This window comes from Dicentrarchus labrax, unplaced genomic scaffold (genome assembly GCF_905237075.1).
Source record: "Dicentrarchus labrax unplaced genomic scaffold, dlabrax2021, whole genome shotgun sequence".
NCBI classification, from domain to species: Eukaryota; Metazoa; Chordata; class Actinopteri; family Moronidae; genus Dicentrarchus; species Dicentrarchus labrax.
This window is the reverse complement of record NW_026136719.1, coordinates 20,146,758-20,164,674: the sequence shown is the minus strand read 5'-3', so window position 1 is coordinate 20,164,674 and position 17,917 is coordinate 20,146,758. Positions and strand designations below refer to the sequence as shown.

General features: G+C 39.9%; 1 protein-coding gene across 1 annotated transcript; it reads left to right on the top strand.

The window, feature by feature from the left end:
• Positions 1 to 10,757: 10,757 nt before the first annotated feature.
• On the top strand, positions 10,758 to 17,277 carry rcn1 (reticulocalbin 1, EF-hand calcium binding domain). The gene is made up of 6 exons (XM_051380533.1): positions 10,758 to 11,298; positions 12,253 to 12,446; positions 12,542 to 12,720; positions 14,831 to 14,891; positions 15,485 to 15,684; positions 15,840 to 17,277. Exons 1-6 carry the CDS (start codon positions 11,075 to 11,077, stop codon positions 15,945 to 15,947), a joined length of 966 nt encoding a protein of 321 aa, XP_051236493.1. The 5' UTR covers positions 10,758 to 11,074; the 3' UTR covers positions 15,948 to 17,277.
• The last annotated feature ends 640 nt before the right edge of the window (positions 17,278 to 17,917 follow it).

Genomic DNA, 17,917 nt, shown 5'->3' with positions numbered 1-17,917 from the left:
GAGATCCACAAAACTCTTAGTGGATGGTGTTGAAGAGTTTAATATCGAAACATGCTGCTGGGTTAATTTGCACTCTGCTGAACGAAAGTGACCAGGCACTGTTTGTATTCAGGTAGTCATTTTGCTGAATGATTGCTTTCACTGTTTGAATCTACTGCCTATGCTATGAGTTCTGGCACTAATTAGATCACAGAATTAAATGAAAACATACTTTTTTTTCTCCATTTGTAAGTTATGTTTATGTGTGTTTGGCACCATAAATCATGACGAACAAGGTGTGAAAACAATGTAACTTTATAAGTAGTATCACTACTCCTTTGATTAGATCAGGTTTTCTCTGTTACTGTGGAGCTGGTAAATGAATACATTTTCTTAATGGCTGCTGACACATATTGTTCATTGATGCAGTTAATGTATGTTTTTAATTCCCAGGTACATCAAATAGAAAGTACCTCTCATAACACTGACACATTCTGTAATTAAATCCAAATTATTGATAGACTATGTTAAAGAATAAGTACTGTCCTTCCTATTTACAGTTTTTATGAATCTTTTGTGATTATTTTAAGCATAATACAAAAATAACAGACCAGTGTGTGTCAGTGTGACTATTTAACTATTTATATTTAACATTTCAATGTCACGTTATCACCCACTAGGTAGGTGCATGAATCATATTTCTCATGATCCATGAAATAATAAAATAATTTTAGAAAGCATTAATATATAACTAGTGTAAATAATGAATAACTATTAGTCTTTAAAAATTAATTTGAATACACACAAAGGTTGCCATTTTGAGTTTTGAGTCAAATCCAGACCCAAAGCAAAACCTATCAAACATTTTAGAGCATAAAGTGTGATTTAAGTACAATTTCATCACACAGACTGCTCAGTTTTAGTCAGTTTACCAATCTTATAAAACATCTCCAAACTTCATGTGAGCTTGGTTGAAGATCTTATATTTAGATTACAAATGCATGTTTCTTATTTGTAGCAGTTTTCCTTCAGATTAACACTGACCAGAGAACACATCACTGGTTACAGGAGAGCTGCTCTCTAAAGCTTTCTGCTCTGGGTCCACAAGTAGGATGCAGGCAATTATCCATAATATCCCAGTAATGTTAAAAAAATGAGACTTAATTTTCCATCTGGTTGCATGGAGAGAAATGTCAAATGTATTGGATTGAGACCACTGTTTTAATCATTAAGGGAGCACAGTGATGGTTGATGAAGAGGCATTACGGTTTTGCTGCTCATGCATAATTTAGCCGATTGATCAGGTGGGCCTGGAGCTCACGTGGCCAATATATTGGCTTCCTGGTTATTTTTGTTCATCTTCCAAAGTGTTTTAGACCTTTGAACAGATACTGTAATATCCTGTAGGTCATAATATCTAGTATAAACTGCACAATTTGATAAAAATATAAAGATTATTGAAATTTTAGCTTAAGAAATAACTCTTAAGTAAGCAAACAGTTGTGTCATCTACAATACGTGTGTGTGTGTGTGTGTGTGTGTGTGTGTGTGTGTGTGTGCCGCAAAATTTTGTCTTGTAATGGAAATGTGTTTCCCTTAGAGGATCTCTGTCTCTCTCTCTCTCTCTCTCTTTCTCTCTATGCATGGAGGGAGGCTGGCATTTACTTGACAATTTCTGCCTTTAAGTGCATGCTTTAAGTGCAGTGTTTTTATCTACACCTAAGATAGCTGCGGACCAGGACAATTTAACAGGCAATTTAACTGACCGTGTGTTAGTGAAGCTGTCTGAGTCCCACTCTCTGCCAGAGTGCCATGGCATGATGGATGTAGGCAGTCTGGGCTAGGTGAAGATACACACACAGACACACACAATCCTATTGAATACACAGATACACAGACACACCGCCCTGCCATATTTTCCCAATACAAACGCATATGGGCCAATCCACAGCCAACCCCCTTCCATTAAGTCAACATCTTGTGCTGGCGGTTGGAACAGTGCGGGGCTGGAGTCAGGTCGTCCAAATCCGTCAGTAAGAGGAGGCAGAGGCGTTTGTCATCCTCCTCTCTGGGCACCATCCTCCTGGAAGAAAGAGAGGGGGGACAGAGGGTGGTGGAGCTACGTAGCATCTGGCTCTCGTAGCTCCAGCTGCAGGGAGAGAAGGGGACAGGAGCCGCGCTGCAGCCCAGGGGAGACACTCTTTCTGCAGCCAAAATCGCTCCACCACCCGATCTGCTAGATGGAGGAGTGGGGAACCAAGTCAGATGATATGGAGAAAGAGTTTGCCGGTGTTTTCAATAACAGTGAGGAAGAACATGTTTAAAAAGGACGTGTGTAGGATTTAGTGGCATCTAGCTGTGAAGAAATATGGAGGCCACAAAACCCACAAAAAACATGGAAGGCCCTATCTTCAGCCGGTGTTTGGTTTGTCTGTTCTGGGCTACTGTAGAAACATGGCGGTTCAACATGATGGCCTCTGTAGAAGAGGACCTGCTCACTGTAGATAAAAACAGGTCATTCTAGGGTAACGAAATGCAACAATTCTTAGTTTCAGGTTATTATACACCAATGAAAACATACCTATGGATACTATATTCTATATTTGCCAATAGATACTCTCGATCCTCCTCTTGATTCAGTGCTCTGAGAAGAATTAGGGTCATTAGACTATGGCGAGAAACCTCTACACATCACATAGTATTAGGATCTTTGTGGCTGTACAAGAGTGTCCTCTGCCACTGAATAACCCCCGCAGGAAGCAACACAAAGGCTGGAAATGGTGTTTGTGGCCCATACACACACTTGAGCATAGTTTCCCTCAAACATGCCACAGTGCAGAGAAGGTGTAAAGAAAGTATTGTAATCACAACTGACTAGAACGTTGTACCAGAGGAAAATGTCACCCAAATGATGACCCATTAATCACAGGCCACAGTCACACAGCCAAGGCCTAGAGACAGTCTTTAGCATCCAGCGTCAGCACTCAAATGATGTTTAGCCAGAGGGGGACATTTAGCACCAGACTCCGTGGCCTCTGAGGGCACTTTGTCACAGATCTATGGATGATTCAAGGCCTGGGGACAGCGTTTAGTATTAGCACTTAATGTCTCAGTGTGTTCCAGGGGTTGGTTCTCAGGCAATGTAGTTATGCTGATTGAAGGAAGGAGATCAAATTAGATGTTTTGAGATAGCCGATGAGAAGTCCTCAGAGGGGCAACACATGCGTTGTTCTCTTGTTGTGAAATATGACCTTTATCGAGGGAATATCTAGGGGGCCCCTCTTCTTATTCTGAGATGTCCTCCAGGATTAATTAACCCCATTCTTCCATTAAGCCTCTGGGATTTGCATTTCTTAGATTGTCTCAGATGAGCCAATATGCAATGTTGTTCTGATTTCTATCAGGTGTGTGCACAATTTCAGTTTTAAAGACATACTACTCCCCCCAATATGTCATAATGCGTCAGAGTATTGTTAAATCTTTGAGTCTGTTGCCGGACAGGATTGTGTGCCTTATTCCCCCTTAAGGATGCCTGTTGTAAACCACAAAATTAAAAGGCAAAGGAGCACAAAAAGCAAACAAGGAAACCATAAAATCTCTCTAAAAGTTTTGCACTTACATACAACACAGGCCTTTACCACACAGTAACACTGTTATGCTTAGCCGGAGAAGCTAATGAAATTAGCAGCACAGATCACAAGCATCTGTTTGATGTCACTAATGATGTGTCAAGGGGGCTGCCATGTGCTATTGTTCTAATCGCCTATAGATGCATGTCTGTATAATGTGATAAATGTCACAATCCCAAAAGAGAGAACACGAATTTACCATTCTCTCCCAAAACTGGACCATTAATGTCAATAATGTGGATGGATACAGAAAGCCAGAGGGTGCCAACTCACACAACAAGCACTGGTCCCCACAGTCTCATGATGACGGTCCCCAGACGGTCCGCTATAACAGCTCCAGCTAATCTTCTTTTCATGGTCTTCATTACGACCTGTCAGGACATAAATTGACAGTAAATTGCCATGTTTATTAACACAGCACTAAAACAGCATCCTTAACTGCTGTGCCCTCTCGTGCAAATGTTAACGTTTAACAGTGACCAATGGGATCAATTAAGATGCAGCATAAAATGAGGCTGCACCTAAACAAATTTCCTACTAACACACACACACACACACACACATGGGGCATCACATTCACAATTCCACCTTAATATCCCTCCTCAAACATTATGTCCTCTGTTGATGACCCCCTTTGAAGACCTATTCAGACAGACACTTGCTCGCCACATATTTGCAGCTCGAGTAACGATGGGAAGGGCCATGCTTCACGGAGCACTGCATCGACAGAGTCTTGAGTCTGAGACTTGCTGCGGCCTTTGCCATATAACACAGTAATTACTAGATCAAATCTGTTCAAATTGAGGCAACGCTGTTCTGTGATCCCTCCTATACTAATCAGCACGCTGAGGTATGGCTGTGCGACTATAAATTGCTGACTTAATTAAAACCAGGACCTCTCTGTCATCTAATTACAGGGAGAAAAGGTTATTGCTTCAATGCAATTTTCCAAATATGATTCCTTCACAGTTATTAAAGGCTCAGGCGTCGTTTATTGTTTCAGATTTTTCAATATGGAAATGGCCCCAGTGACAGACGTAATGACTCGGGGAAAACGCTTCATCTCGATAGTGGCCTGGCACGGCCATTTGTCTAAGATAAGTGGAGCGGACAGGACCCGAGGAAATGTCATGGGAGGCATCCCATGATTGCCTCCACTTTACAGTTGTCATTAAACAGAGCAAAGGTTTCTTTTCTCCTATGTGGCAGCAATGAGAAGTTTATTAATCTAACCAGAATAGTAGGGGCGGTGAGTTATTATAACTATGAAAATTCACAAGGGAGAGGGGAATTGTAGAGCGTAATTGTGTGATGCGAGACTCTATATTCCCTTTTATTGTTCACTCAAATCAATATTCTACTTCAGCTCCTCCACCAAACTAAAACCTGACAGGAAACTGTTGTAGAAAAGGTGACACAGAACTCATTAATTACCAACAGCACTGGGAAATCCCACAAACAGCATGGCACTGAACACACCCAAAGCCCAACTGCAATAACAATTTGTTTAAAAAAAGGAGGAACTTTGATGGAATTGTGGTGCCTGAAGAAAATAGACAAGAGGAGTAAATTAAGAAATAATAACATTGTAGGTTCAAAGATCACAACAATAAATTATCTCTCCTACATGATTATTTACAGTAGGTAGGCTTCCTCTGGTTAAATCACCACACAGTTCTAACTGATTGAAGCTTCATTGGTTGTTGGTCAGTCAGTGATCTCTGCTTTTTCGACTCTACTGTTACCATCTTGTATTCAACAACCAGAGGGAAATGTTTCTTATGCTTTTATCGAAGCACCTAAGGTACATTTTAGGCGTGTTTTATACATTCTCTCTCTTTAATTTAGGGCTGCAACTAACAATTATTTACATTATTGATTAATCTGAGATATTTTCTCAATTAATCATTTGCTTTATAAAATGTCAGTGAAAAATGCCATTGTTATAACCTACCATAGCAGTACAAAACCCCATCATATGTTTACTATCATATATAATTGCAAAAAGTAACAAATCCTCACATTTAAGAAGCTGGAACCAACATTTTTGGGGGTGGTTTTGCATGAAAAAATTGACTTATCGTTGCAGCTCTGCTTGAATTCCAATATTATTAAGCGAACAGGACTTCTTTGGGTATGTGTACATTTCAGAAAAGATGAAAATGTCCTTATTTTCTGCACAATTCTCATCAACTATGAGGCTTCTCATTAAACAATAAAACAATTTTATAAGTTTAAATTGTTTTCTTTTCTGCTTTTTGGTTCAAATATGCAATGGGGCAGCTTGAAGCAAAACAGGAAGATTAACCCACGTAGTCTTTTTTTGCCATAAGCTGCAGCTGACTGACACCACAGAGCAAAGCACTCTCAAGTTTACATCAACTAAACAAACCAGTAAAAGGTTAAAAAAAAAGAAGCTTTGTTGTAATAGTGAAATTCACTTCCAAAAATCCATTGAGGATTTCAGTTATTTATAATAAGCAGTTAGATATTCATATGTTCAGATAAAATGTTTATGTATAAACTAACAAAAGCTTTCTTTGCATACAAAAAATAATTATTATATCCTGTATCAGATAAAATCAGTCTGTGGCTGTGAGCGTGGGGCAGGAAGAGGCCACAACAGAACTGTATATCCTGGACACTAATGCTCCGTGTCTCCCACCATAGGGTTTTCTTAATTACATTAACCAAATGCCTTCTGCAGTGTGTATAATCTCATGGTTAACTGAACACCCCTGTAGCTGCAGCCCCCTCCCCTTTCTATTCCTGAGTGAAATATTCATGTTGAAAGCCACTCTTCCCATCTACAATCTCTCTCCAGTGTGTTAATGCATGCAGTTGATCAACCATGCTGCTATTGTTTCATATTAGCTTCTCAATAAACTTCCACATGTAGACCATACCTCGAAAAACATCCACTATCATCTGGGATTGAGAGAATAAAATGCTATATATTTTCATTCAAGTGAGTGAAGCACCATGGCCGAAGCTTAAAAATCTATGATATTGTTAACAGATAATGTACTCTTCTTCTTGTATATCTAATATGTCTAATACCAATAAAGTAACAATGAAGTATTTTAGTTTACTATACATTTATGTTGATTTTTACATTTTTCAGTAAATTTCAGATATGTGTCTTACTGGAAAAAAACACATTTGTATTTCTTCATGTCTACACAACACACTGATTCAAATTGACCAGGCAGGACTAATTTAAATACATGAACTATTCATTAATTGAATAAAGAGGCTAGTTAGCCCGAGGGCCCCTTTATAATCATAAACTGGGGTGTACTATTTATGCAAAACAGCAAAGTGCCATGTGCTGGCTTATTATGCTACTGATGAATGGCAAAGTACATGTTTCTCCTGCCCACGAAGGAGGATTAGGCATGGCAGTGTCAGCAAGTTGTTTCCAGGGTACAGAGTCTGCTCTTCCATATTATAGCAGTATGAGATGTGTCTGTGTAATGTGATTCTTCTAGTCTTCTTCATGTAGATATGATCGCAACCCCCTCCCCATGCAAACTCTTTATGTCTTTCTCAAAACATTATGTCGCACGCATGAAGTTACAAAACCGGGTCACCTTCACACTCTCACACTAACACATTGACTTTTCTCTTTACATCCACTGGGGCAGAAAGACAGACTAGAGATAGTGTTGCTGACTTCTGCTTTAATATCAGAATGCACCGAACCAAATGTTTCCTCTCCTGACCTCAACTCCGGCTAGTCACTAATACCAAGTACAATCTGATATCAGTGCTGTCTTTTTTCAAAATTTTAAATTTCTTTACATTGCTGCATGGAAGTCATTATCTTCATATATAAAGGTAAGATGAGGCCAAACATTGCTGTCTAACAGAACTAACAACTGATCCTGCAGCCCACAGAGGCAGAAAGAATAAATGGACAGCACATTGACATTGACAGAGAAACTGTATTTAATGTTAAACATCACATCCTGAACACTAGCAGATCCAGTTTATAAGATCAATAAAGCTGCTATTGATACAGGGTATCGGATCTCTGCACCCCTGATACCGACATTGCTCCTTTAGGCTCTGCAATGGCAGGAACTGGAATAAGTTAACTTGGCACATGACAAAACAGGTAACTTCTTGAATTAAGAGGGTTAATAAAGGCTGAGGAAGCTTATCATAACTATTAGTTGTATGTAACAGGGATGACATGGTAAAAAAACTATATTGCCATTGTGATGAGATTCATGATTAGTGTGGGAATCATTTTTGCATCACAAAGGTAATTTTCACATAAAAAGCGATTCAGATTATGATGTGAAATTTATTGGATTCTATACCAAACAAATGTTTTCTTACATCTGGAGAACAAGATTTGTAGGGCCAAGGCATCTCTTCAGAACTACATTACCTTTTTATAATGTTGTTTAGTCACACGTTTTACCTTAACTGACTAAAAATTGCAGTTTCTGCGATTTGATTATTGCATTTGGCCATATTGCGATTTCAATATAATTTAGATTAATTCTGCAACCCTAATATGTAATTATTTTATTAATATTTTGCTGTTTTAATTGGAGTAACCTGATTTTATTGATGATCATTTTAGTGTTTGTTGAGTACTGTGACGTTAAGTTGTTAAGTAAAGTTCTTTCTCCATCATAGTTGAAACCAGTCTTGGACATCCTTGAAATTTAGGAGGACATCTGGGTGATGATTACATGTCTCCTTTGCATAATAGTAAATAAACTAAATTAGGGTACAGTATAAAAAGGACTGGAGTGAGGAGGGGGGCTGAAACTGAAAAAAATATATATTAAAAAAAGCAAGATCTTATGGAATTGCCATCGCCTCACAATAAGTTTTGTGTTACATAACAATGTTTTGCATTACCTAGCAATACGCTTTACATTCCCTCTGATCCACAGAGCTGGCCTGCATTATGATACAGTATTATCAGGCTGCCCCTGGTCATAACCACAGCACCATGACATAGCTTTGTGGCTGTTATTGTCACTGATTGTGTGTGTAGCCATGGCTGTGCATTGGAATTATTATTCCTGTGATCATTAGTTTTTAAGGGGTGTAACACTTGACTCCATGCAGGGGTTGTTTGTTTGTGTACAGTGAGTTAATATGGCTATGCTGGCTGAGCATTAATAAAGCTACTGTATCCTCTTGTGGAGTTCAATAGGAAACACATTTGTCATATCTGACAGAACCACCAGTGGTTCTAATGATGCTTTCTTGGCTAACGTTAGTAGGAGCAGTATAAAATAGTCACAGCACAGCTACTGTAGACATATCCATAGCATTATAGATTCAACCATAAACGCAGCCATAGTCCAAGCAATAACCACATCCACAGCCACAGTTCCAACCGGCACAGCCGGGCAGAGCAGCTGTGCTCACAGTTAGTGGCTGTATACTGTCATGAGCAATAAACGCTCATGACAGTACAGAGCATTATGTATTGTTTATTATATTGTTTTTATTGTTGAGTATCTGTTTTTGCTGTTACAATGCTGTACTATTACCAGTATGCACTTTTAGTAACTGTGAAGCACTCTGGAACTGCTGTTTTAAAAAAGTTTACTTTCTTAAATAAAAGTTCACTTACTTACTAAAATGGCAGTGTTTTTAACTGAACTAGACCAACACACTAACCGTCCCTATGCTGATCGGGGGGATGCAAAAAATATTGCAAGGGAATCCAAAACTTTAGAAAAAAGTTAGGAAAAAGAATTTGCACCATGCTTCGTAAGACCCTCTCCAGTGTTATGAGGCAAATATTTTCTTTGGACCCTCCCTCTGACTTACTGCAATAAAGCAGTAGCCTTCCCCCAGTATTTCACAACAATATATGTATGGCAAACATAACAAAATAGTGAATATTCCAGCCACTCTCTGTCTATCAAAGAGTTGCTAAATAAATGCTTTCATTGCCACTAAATGAACAAACTTTTTCCAGCTTTATTGGTGCATGACTTGAGCATCAACCACAATATTTTATTTTCACCCCCACATCCAGACTTCAAAATAATACAAATAAATCTGAATTAGATCAGATAAAGTTGTTTCGTGTTGTAAAAAAAGTTGTCTACTGTCATCAGCAAATTCTCAAGTTGTATGGCCAGACATGGTGGAGACATCGTAAGTATCCAAACACATTGTTAATTACCGTTGGTAAATTACAGTGCTTGCTGGTGTGCAGGAGAAATAGTGGAAACTGTGTGTGCTCTCATTCTATGGTACTAATAAACTACATGTGGCTTTTACAAGCAAGGTGATTTGAACAGTTTGAATCGTCCCCTGCTCTCCCAAAACATATAGACCAACATCATCCATCAAGGAATAAAAATAATAAGCATAACCCACCCACTTTTCTGACTCTCTGTCTCGTGTCCCTATTAATAATTTTCCTACAGTGCCTATATGAAGCACTACAAGATAGCAACTTCTGTGGAACCAACTATAGGCCTCAAAACCCTAAATATTTTGCATCTAGTATTCTGTATCAAAGAAAATAACTCACACACTCTTAGAATGAGGAGTGATCAAACTGCTTGTGTTCAGCCACTATATAGTAGGCTATATACTTCATTTAGTCAAAAAGGCCCATTTTTAAACAATGACTTTTGTCTAAAAGACTTCTTGGTCACAGCACTGCCTCAAACACATAATGACTGAACATGTACACAGATATTCAGGGTCTCCTGTTGATGGTTGAGTCTGTTATATTACAAACTGTGGCAGAAACAAGACCCTACAGGGTTACATATTTGTGGGTGACAGTGCATAATTAAGGACATGGGGTTTTGAACACTATTTTTGTATCCTACACATACCTGTACGCTCGACACATTCACATGCAGCCCCATTTTTCATGACGGGTGGTGCATGTTGGTGCGAGTGGGAACACGACCATGATACTGAAGTAGCTCTGCAGGTTGTAGAGCTGTAACAATTTCGTACCACTCGTATTTTCGCTCCTCAGACTGACCCATGCTGAGTAAGTTTGAGCGTCAGCTTGCAACGTGGCGCCTGAATCCCTCTCGCGTTACAGACATCCCGCGGACCAATGGCAGGGGTTTTATCTGTGGACGAGGCTGGGCCCTGCCTCAAACGGACGCTGTGATTGGCTGTACGTAAGGCGGCAGAAAATCCCGGTTTGGTTGCGTCCCTTCCTCGGGAAAGGGGAAAGGATTGTCTAAAACCGTTTGAGTGAAGACTGTAGGTGTTCTCAGTGGACCTGTGTGTAGCCTCAGGTGCTCATTGTAGGTTTGGTTTTTGGCTGCTGAAACATTTGTTGCGCACCTCTGCCGAAGAGAGGAAGAAAAGGCTAGTGTGTGTCAGTACAACCGGTGAAAGTGGCTACATAAGTAGCCGCTTGCTTATTGTGCATTGTGGTGTCAGGGGCCTGTTTTAGAAAACAACTGTTCCGTCCCCAGAAAGAAAGAAAGCTTCATCCCCGACTGATGGACGTCCTCGGCTTCGTGTGTGCTGTGCTTCTGTGCACCTCCGTGGCGCACGGCAAGCCAACTTTAAGAAAAGAGAGAGTCCTTTATCAGGACCCAGAACTGACCCGGCAAGCCCACGAAGACAATAAAAGCTTCCAGTACGACCATGAGGCCTTTCTTGGCAAAGAGGAGGCCAAAACATTCGACCAGCTCACCCCGGAGGAGAGCAAGGACAGGCTCGGGTAAGGACATAATGTCATTAGCACTCTGTAGGCCCACTCTGAGGGTGATTCTGATATCTGTGGATGCTCTTTAGTTGTGGTACGAGGCAGTCTTGGTGTTAATGTCACAGGCTGCATTGAGTAAATCACCCACTCACCCACTCCTCTCTGTCTATTGCGTGTAACTGTTCACTGTTGGACATTAAAATTTAACAACATAAGCACAAGTGCCTGAGAAAGATGTGCATGCCAGCAAAGTCTACAAGACTAGATAAAACGACGCATTATTATGCCACCGGCACTATTCGCACACACCCCTACGGAGTTAATTGCTTTGCCGAAATCTTAATTATAGATCATCATTAAAGATCCAGTGGTAGGCGATGACGTTTGAGCAAAGTTCTGTGACAGTGGGGTCTTCATACGGAGCTGCTGTCACTAACTGCAGCGTGTACACTTCATGTGCTACGTGGTTCTGTTTGTGTGCTTCTTCATTCATTTCAGTGTGACTTTTTTTTTTTTTTTGGATGTCAAGTTGGCACCTTGTAACACACGTTGGTCAAATAGGGCTTTCCCTCCTCCAAAACTCTTTCCTGTGATGGTGAGAGTGGGAGGACCCCCCTGTAACATCCCAACGTGGCAACCCAGGTCTAAGAATACACCACAGCTACTCTCCATTTCTTACTAAAATGGGTTTGCCTGCTCCTCCTACTAGAGTAGTTCCATGGAAGCCACGTCCCTAATTGTAAAAATGGTGGAACCCGATATTTATTTACTAGTGTTTTTTTGGGGGGGGGTTTTTTACTCTTCTCCCTGCTTGTAAGAATAGTAGCTGATGTTGGGAGGTGAACAGGTCAAAGAGATGATTTTTTGGGTTTGTCAGTTCTCCTTGTGGCACATATATTGGATATTTACCACCATGTTTAAGCATTGAAAGTAATAACTAGCTAACAAATGTCTTCTTTTGCCTTTCAGTAAAATAGTAGAGCGGATAGACAGCGACGCCGATGGCTACATCACCACAGCTGAACTCAAGGCTTGGATAAAACGGGTACAGAAGCGTTACGTGTATGAGAATGTGGCAAAGGTGTGGACAGATTATGACCTGAACAAAGACAACAAGATTTCATGGGATGAGTACAAGCAAGCCACATACGGATACTACCTCGGTATGTGTGGCTTTGGCATGCTATGTCATTTTTTTCCTTTAACATACATTTAATAAAGTATAACAGCTATTTATGATTTTAATTGCCCCTCTTAGCCAACCCAGAGGAGTTTGAAGATGCAACAGACCAGTTCAGCTTCAAGAAGATGCTTCCTCGTGATGAGAGGAGATTTAAAAGAGCTGATCTGAACGGTGACCTGGCAGCAGACAGAGAGGAGTTCACATCCTTTCTCCACCCTGAGGAGTTTGAACACATGAAGGATATTGTGGTTCTGGTAAGCCCTCTCCGCCTACATGGTAATTAAGTATGATTAAAAAGTGGCAGGGTAGTAAGGCTAGTCGGTTGTCTCTGGAAGTTTCTGCAGATGGTACATTAACACAGTGTTAGATATTCATATTTGCTCTAAAATTTGAGTTTTGTAAATTTGTCAGTCCAAGTCAGTCTAAGAAATATTATTTAATTACAGGAACAGATCTGAGTTTCTATTCCACATGTTTAATGTGATGGGCTACTGGGATAAATGTGCCACATTTGGATTACTCCTTGATGAAATTTTAACTCGGTCAGGAAATGATTGAGTTTCTATATTTTTTGGAACAGGTCCAGTGGGATGGGGCAGACTGTCCCATTTAAGACTCAATCTTTAAATATAAATCCGACTTCATGGAATAGTTGCGTGGCAAATGTTAGCAGTGATGCACTATGCTGCTCTGTTCATAAAAGTTGTACTACCCATTTGACAGAGTTAATTATTAATCTCTCATTTTTTATGAAGTCACCGAATGTTACCAAAGAACTGTTCAGCCGGGGGCGTCTTCACTGATTGTTGTGAATCTGGCTGAAGCTAATAAGAGGCCTGTTTCTCAAAATCTTTCACACATCCGTGCAACAATGAGTAATGTCAGTGTCATATGCAGAAAAATGATTCTGGGAAAGAGTCATTAACAGCTTTAGGAAGGACATGATTGTAGGCTAGCAGGACAGATAACTCAAGGAGCTTTCAGAGCGGGTTCAGGCAGGAACATGAAGTCATTTCACTGAGTGCAAACTATACACTCACACACTCATTCACATAGCTAAGCTATATGCTTACAGAGGCCAGACACCGCTAATATTGTAATACACTGTAAACTGAGAGAAACACTGAGCACCTCCCCCACCATAACACATGTCAGATTGAGTGCCACTGCTATTCACTGTCCACTAGCTGTGATGTATTGCATCATGCATTGTGTTATATACATCTGCACAGAGAATGAAGACTAGCCTGAACAATATCAAACCATTGCTCTGCTTCACACCCTTTTCTTTGGTAAGAACAGATACCTGGTAACATCTTTGCAAGGTTTCTTCCCTGTATAACCTCCTCAGTGTCCCCTAGGTACATCACAGCACAGTTCTTGAATGTCCTATCCCATAATATCTTTTATGGTTGCATTTACGTTGTCCTAGAAAGGCTTTAGTTTGGTGCAATTCCAGACAATATGAGCATGGTTTAGCCTCCAGGTCACCACAGAGCCTCCAACATAGTTGTGTCCCACATAGCTTTTGATCTACGTTGTTTGGAAGAACCAGCCACAATCTGTCAATACTTGTTATGTTATGTTCTACTGTATAGTATTAGCCATTAGCAGTACACTATGACAAGAGTTATATATATACCCCTGAATAAACTAGAGTGATTGTCATGTCTCTCTCATGTGCATATGAAATGTACATAACCTCTTCCACACTATAGGCCTCAGTGTTTACAGAGGTCTATAGGTTTTATATTTTGAATGAACATCTCTTCTTGTTTACACACAACCTTTCACATGTTAAGTGGGTATAGAAAATGGATAGATGGATTTTCTTGTGTATTATTAGTCAGCTATAAGACTACAGAAGCTACATGGCTATTAATCATTTAGCAGGGTTCAGAGAGGGCCTTTCACCTGTAGGAAAGGATGCATACAGTGATTTGAATCTGTGTAGCTGCGTGCATGTGCACATATGCATTGCAATTACCGTGTGTGTGTGTGTGTTGACTAATGATTAGCTCACACGGCAAGCCTTTAAGTAACCATTTAGTCAAATTCACACTCTGTCAAATCCAGGATGTGAGAGAGAAAACCATCTGCTAAGGCTTTAAATGCCAGTGTTTCACCAATTGTTTGCTAAAAACAAGTGTGTATCATCTTTCAATGTGGAGGGTTTGGCTCATCAGCGGGGAGTCCTGTGATTGTAATGTCAGTCTGCCAGCCCAGTTGTAAGCAGACCCTCATACATTCACTCGTCCTGCCTGAGGCGACATGTTTCTCTTTTATTACTCAGAGTGAAAGTTCCACTATTGTTGACCCTTGTCTCTCCCTTTTAATGGCATCATTACCTCATTCTGAATGCAGGAAACCCTAGAGGATATTGACAAGAACAGCGACGGACACGTGGATGAAGATGAGTATATCGGTAGGTTTAAGCAATGAATTGAAATAAATTAATAATTTTTAAACAAATGAACAAAAAAATGATGATTAAAGACCTATGAAAGCTTGACAAGATGAAATTAAGTGCAATAAAAACGTAGTAAAAATCATAGATCATAGTTGTTGATGGGGAAAAATACATCACATTTCTCTAATTTACCCCCACTTTTAAGGCATGTATATGTGACTTTAAGGTTGTGTTTATGGGTGCCCAGTTAGCTCAGTCGGTAGAGCTGGCAACCCATATACAGAGTTGAATCCGACCTGCGGCCCTTTGCTGCATGTCATCCCCTCTCTCTCTACCCACCTTTCCTGTCGATCTTCAGCTGTCCCTATCCAATAAAGCCATGAAAAGGCCAAAAAAAGAAATGGTTGTTTTTTATTTATGGAACTGCATTCCAGGTGACTCATTTCTGGATGTTCTGTGTTGACCTGACAAAGCTGATGTTTGTTGCGTGTGAAACATGTCTGCCCAATATCATGATCGCTATTTAAGTAGGGATCACAGAAGTATATTTGAGTCGTGAATATTTTTTTTATTTTTTTCAAAACATTAATTTGCCTCCACTTTTTCAGCCGACATGTTTGCTCATGAGGACGGGGGTCCAGAGCCGGAATGGGTCAAGACTGAGAGGGAGCAATTCTCTGACTTCCGAGACTTGAACAAAGATGGTAAGATGGACCAGGACGAAATCCGCCACTGGATCATGCCACAAGACTACGACCATGCCCAGGCCGAGGCCAGACATCTGGTGTATGAGTCTGACCAGGATAAGGTACAGTTCAGCTGCATCAATGTGTTTAACATCTGTCTCTTGTCATTTTATTGTGCACGAGGTCTTGTCCACACTAATAATGATTCATTTGAAAATGCTTTTTTATATGGTTCGAATAATACTTATCTTGCAATTTCCTTGTCATCCCTTCTCAGGACCAGATGCTGACCAAAGAGGAGATCCTCGAAAACTGGAACATGTTTGTGGGAAGTCAGGCCACTAACTATGGAGAAGACCTCACCAAGAATCACGATGAGCTCTGAGCCCTCAGTGCAGCTTATGACGTGTGTATGTGTGTGTGTGAGTGAGGAGGGTTGTTGAACATCTTTGTCTTCAAAGTCAGAATCACAGACTCTTGCACCTCCTCCCACCACCACACCCACTGCTGCATCCTTTCCTCATAATAGCGGGACAGATGTCAGTGTGATGGATGGTAAACCAACACTGTACATACCAAACAAGAGGAGGGTTAAGGGTCAGTCCTACCACTAACACTAAGGGTCCATCTCGGGTCGGGTTTGTTTCTGACATTCAGGAGCAAAGGCCAGACCCAGTGGACCTGCTTTCCATCGATGGTGCCTTCCAGCCGCATTCACCGGCTTCACTGCCTCAGAGATCTGTGTAGATAGTCTTTAATAAAAACCTGTCAAAGCTGAATGATGAGCTTTACGTGAATGGCCAGATACAGGAGCAGATTTTGATAGCTATGTTAATGTGAAACTACAGTGCAGAACATTTATTCAGATTTTATTTATTTATCGATATCTTCGGAACTTTAGGTTTGAGAGGAATACAGTGTTCAGCTAGATATATTGTTTTAAACAAGACACAAATGCTGTTTCTTTGTTTACAGTTTTCCTTGCCAAACGATTTTAATATTTCTTTCTTTGGATTAGTTAAGTGCTTCAAGAACTATTAATTAACTGACGTTTAATGGCATGGTTTTTGCACGCGTTTGATTTTAGTGTAGCCTGTGAAAGATTATTTTTCTTCATACTTAGTTGAAAATGTATTTATTGGTGTACTTAAGGCCAACAGTATGCTCCATGTTACATTTTTATTGATCTTTGTTGGTGTTACGTTTGAGCTTTACCATTTTACAACTTGTCTAATTTAATTAAAGTTTTTTTGTTTTGTTTTGTTTTTGAGGAGGGTAGAAAAGTTTCCTTTCCTCACCACTCACACGACTCCTTGCTTCCTGTTACATCCCTCTGTGGTCATCTGTATCAGCTGTACTGCATTTGGCATTGTATATATCAGCCTGATGCTTTTAAAAAACAGAAATTCATATTTTCTCTTTTTTGATCACTTTTTGTTTTTATATATTGTTAAGTGGATACTCTATATGACCGATGCATGGAGCTATGCAACTCATCAAAATAACTATGACCAGAATTTGAGCATCATGTGATTTTAGTAGAAATGTCACTCTTTCCTCCTCGTCCTTTTTTTCTGTTGTGCTTTGTTGTCCCAAACCTCAGTTGCATTTATAGTCCACGTCACACATGGGCACAAACACATCAAGATGTCTCCTTTTTCGCACTGCACATGCTCATGCTCATGAAATGTGTCAATTAAAAAAACTATTGTATATTTTGTGTGTTAAGCTGTTCTTTCTTTATTGAGTATTGTTCAAGGATAGAGACAGGCATTATGGTGTCTTCTCAGATAGGCATTCAACATTAACAATACAATACACTACACTTGCTTTCTTGCTGAGAGTTGGAAATGATCAATACTGCCATCAGCTGGTTAGCTTAGCTTAGCACAAAGACTGGAAATAAGGGGAAAACCGCTTGGTCCTGTTCAAAATCAGAATCAGAATCAAATGCTTTATTGATCCTGGGGAGAAATTTGTTTGTTACAGTTGTTCAAGGTGCTCACACAATGTTAAAGAATAGAAATAATACTTATATTAGAATCTAACACAATATATATGGAATATAAAGTGTTAATATAGGTATATACAAATAATTAAATAAAAAAAATGGAAATAGAAATATAAGAGCCTATGTATGTCTATGTGTAAGGTGATTGGGAGAGTTCAGCTTGTAAAGAACGCTGCTGCCAGACTTTTAACAAAGACTAGGAAAAGAGAGGGAATGCGCTCTTGTTTAGCTACCCTGCACTGGCTCCCCATTTATTTTAGAAGTGATTTTAAGGTCCTTTTACCCACATACTCTTAATGCTATGGCACCTTCTTACATTGCATACTTTTTTTATTATATATATA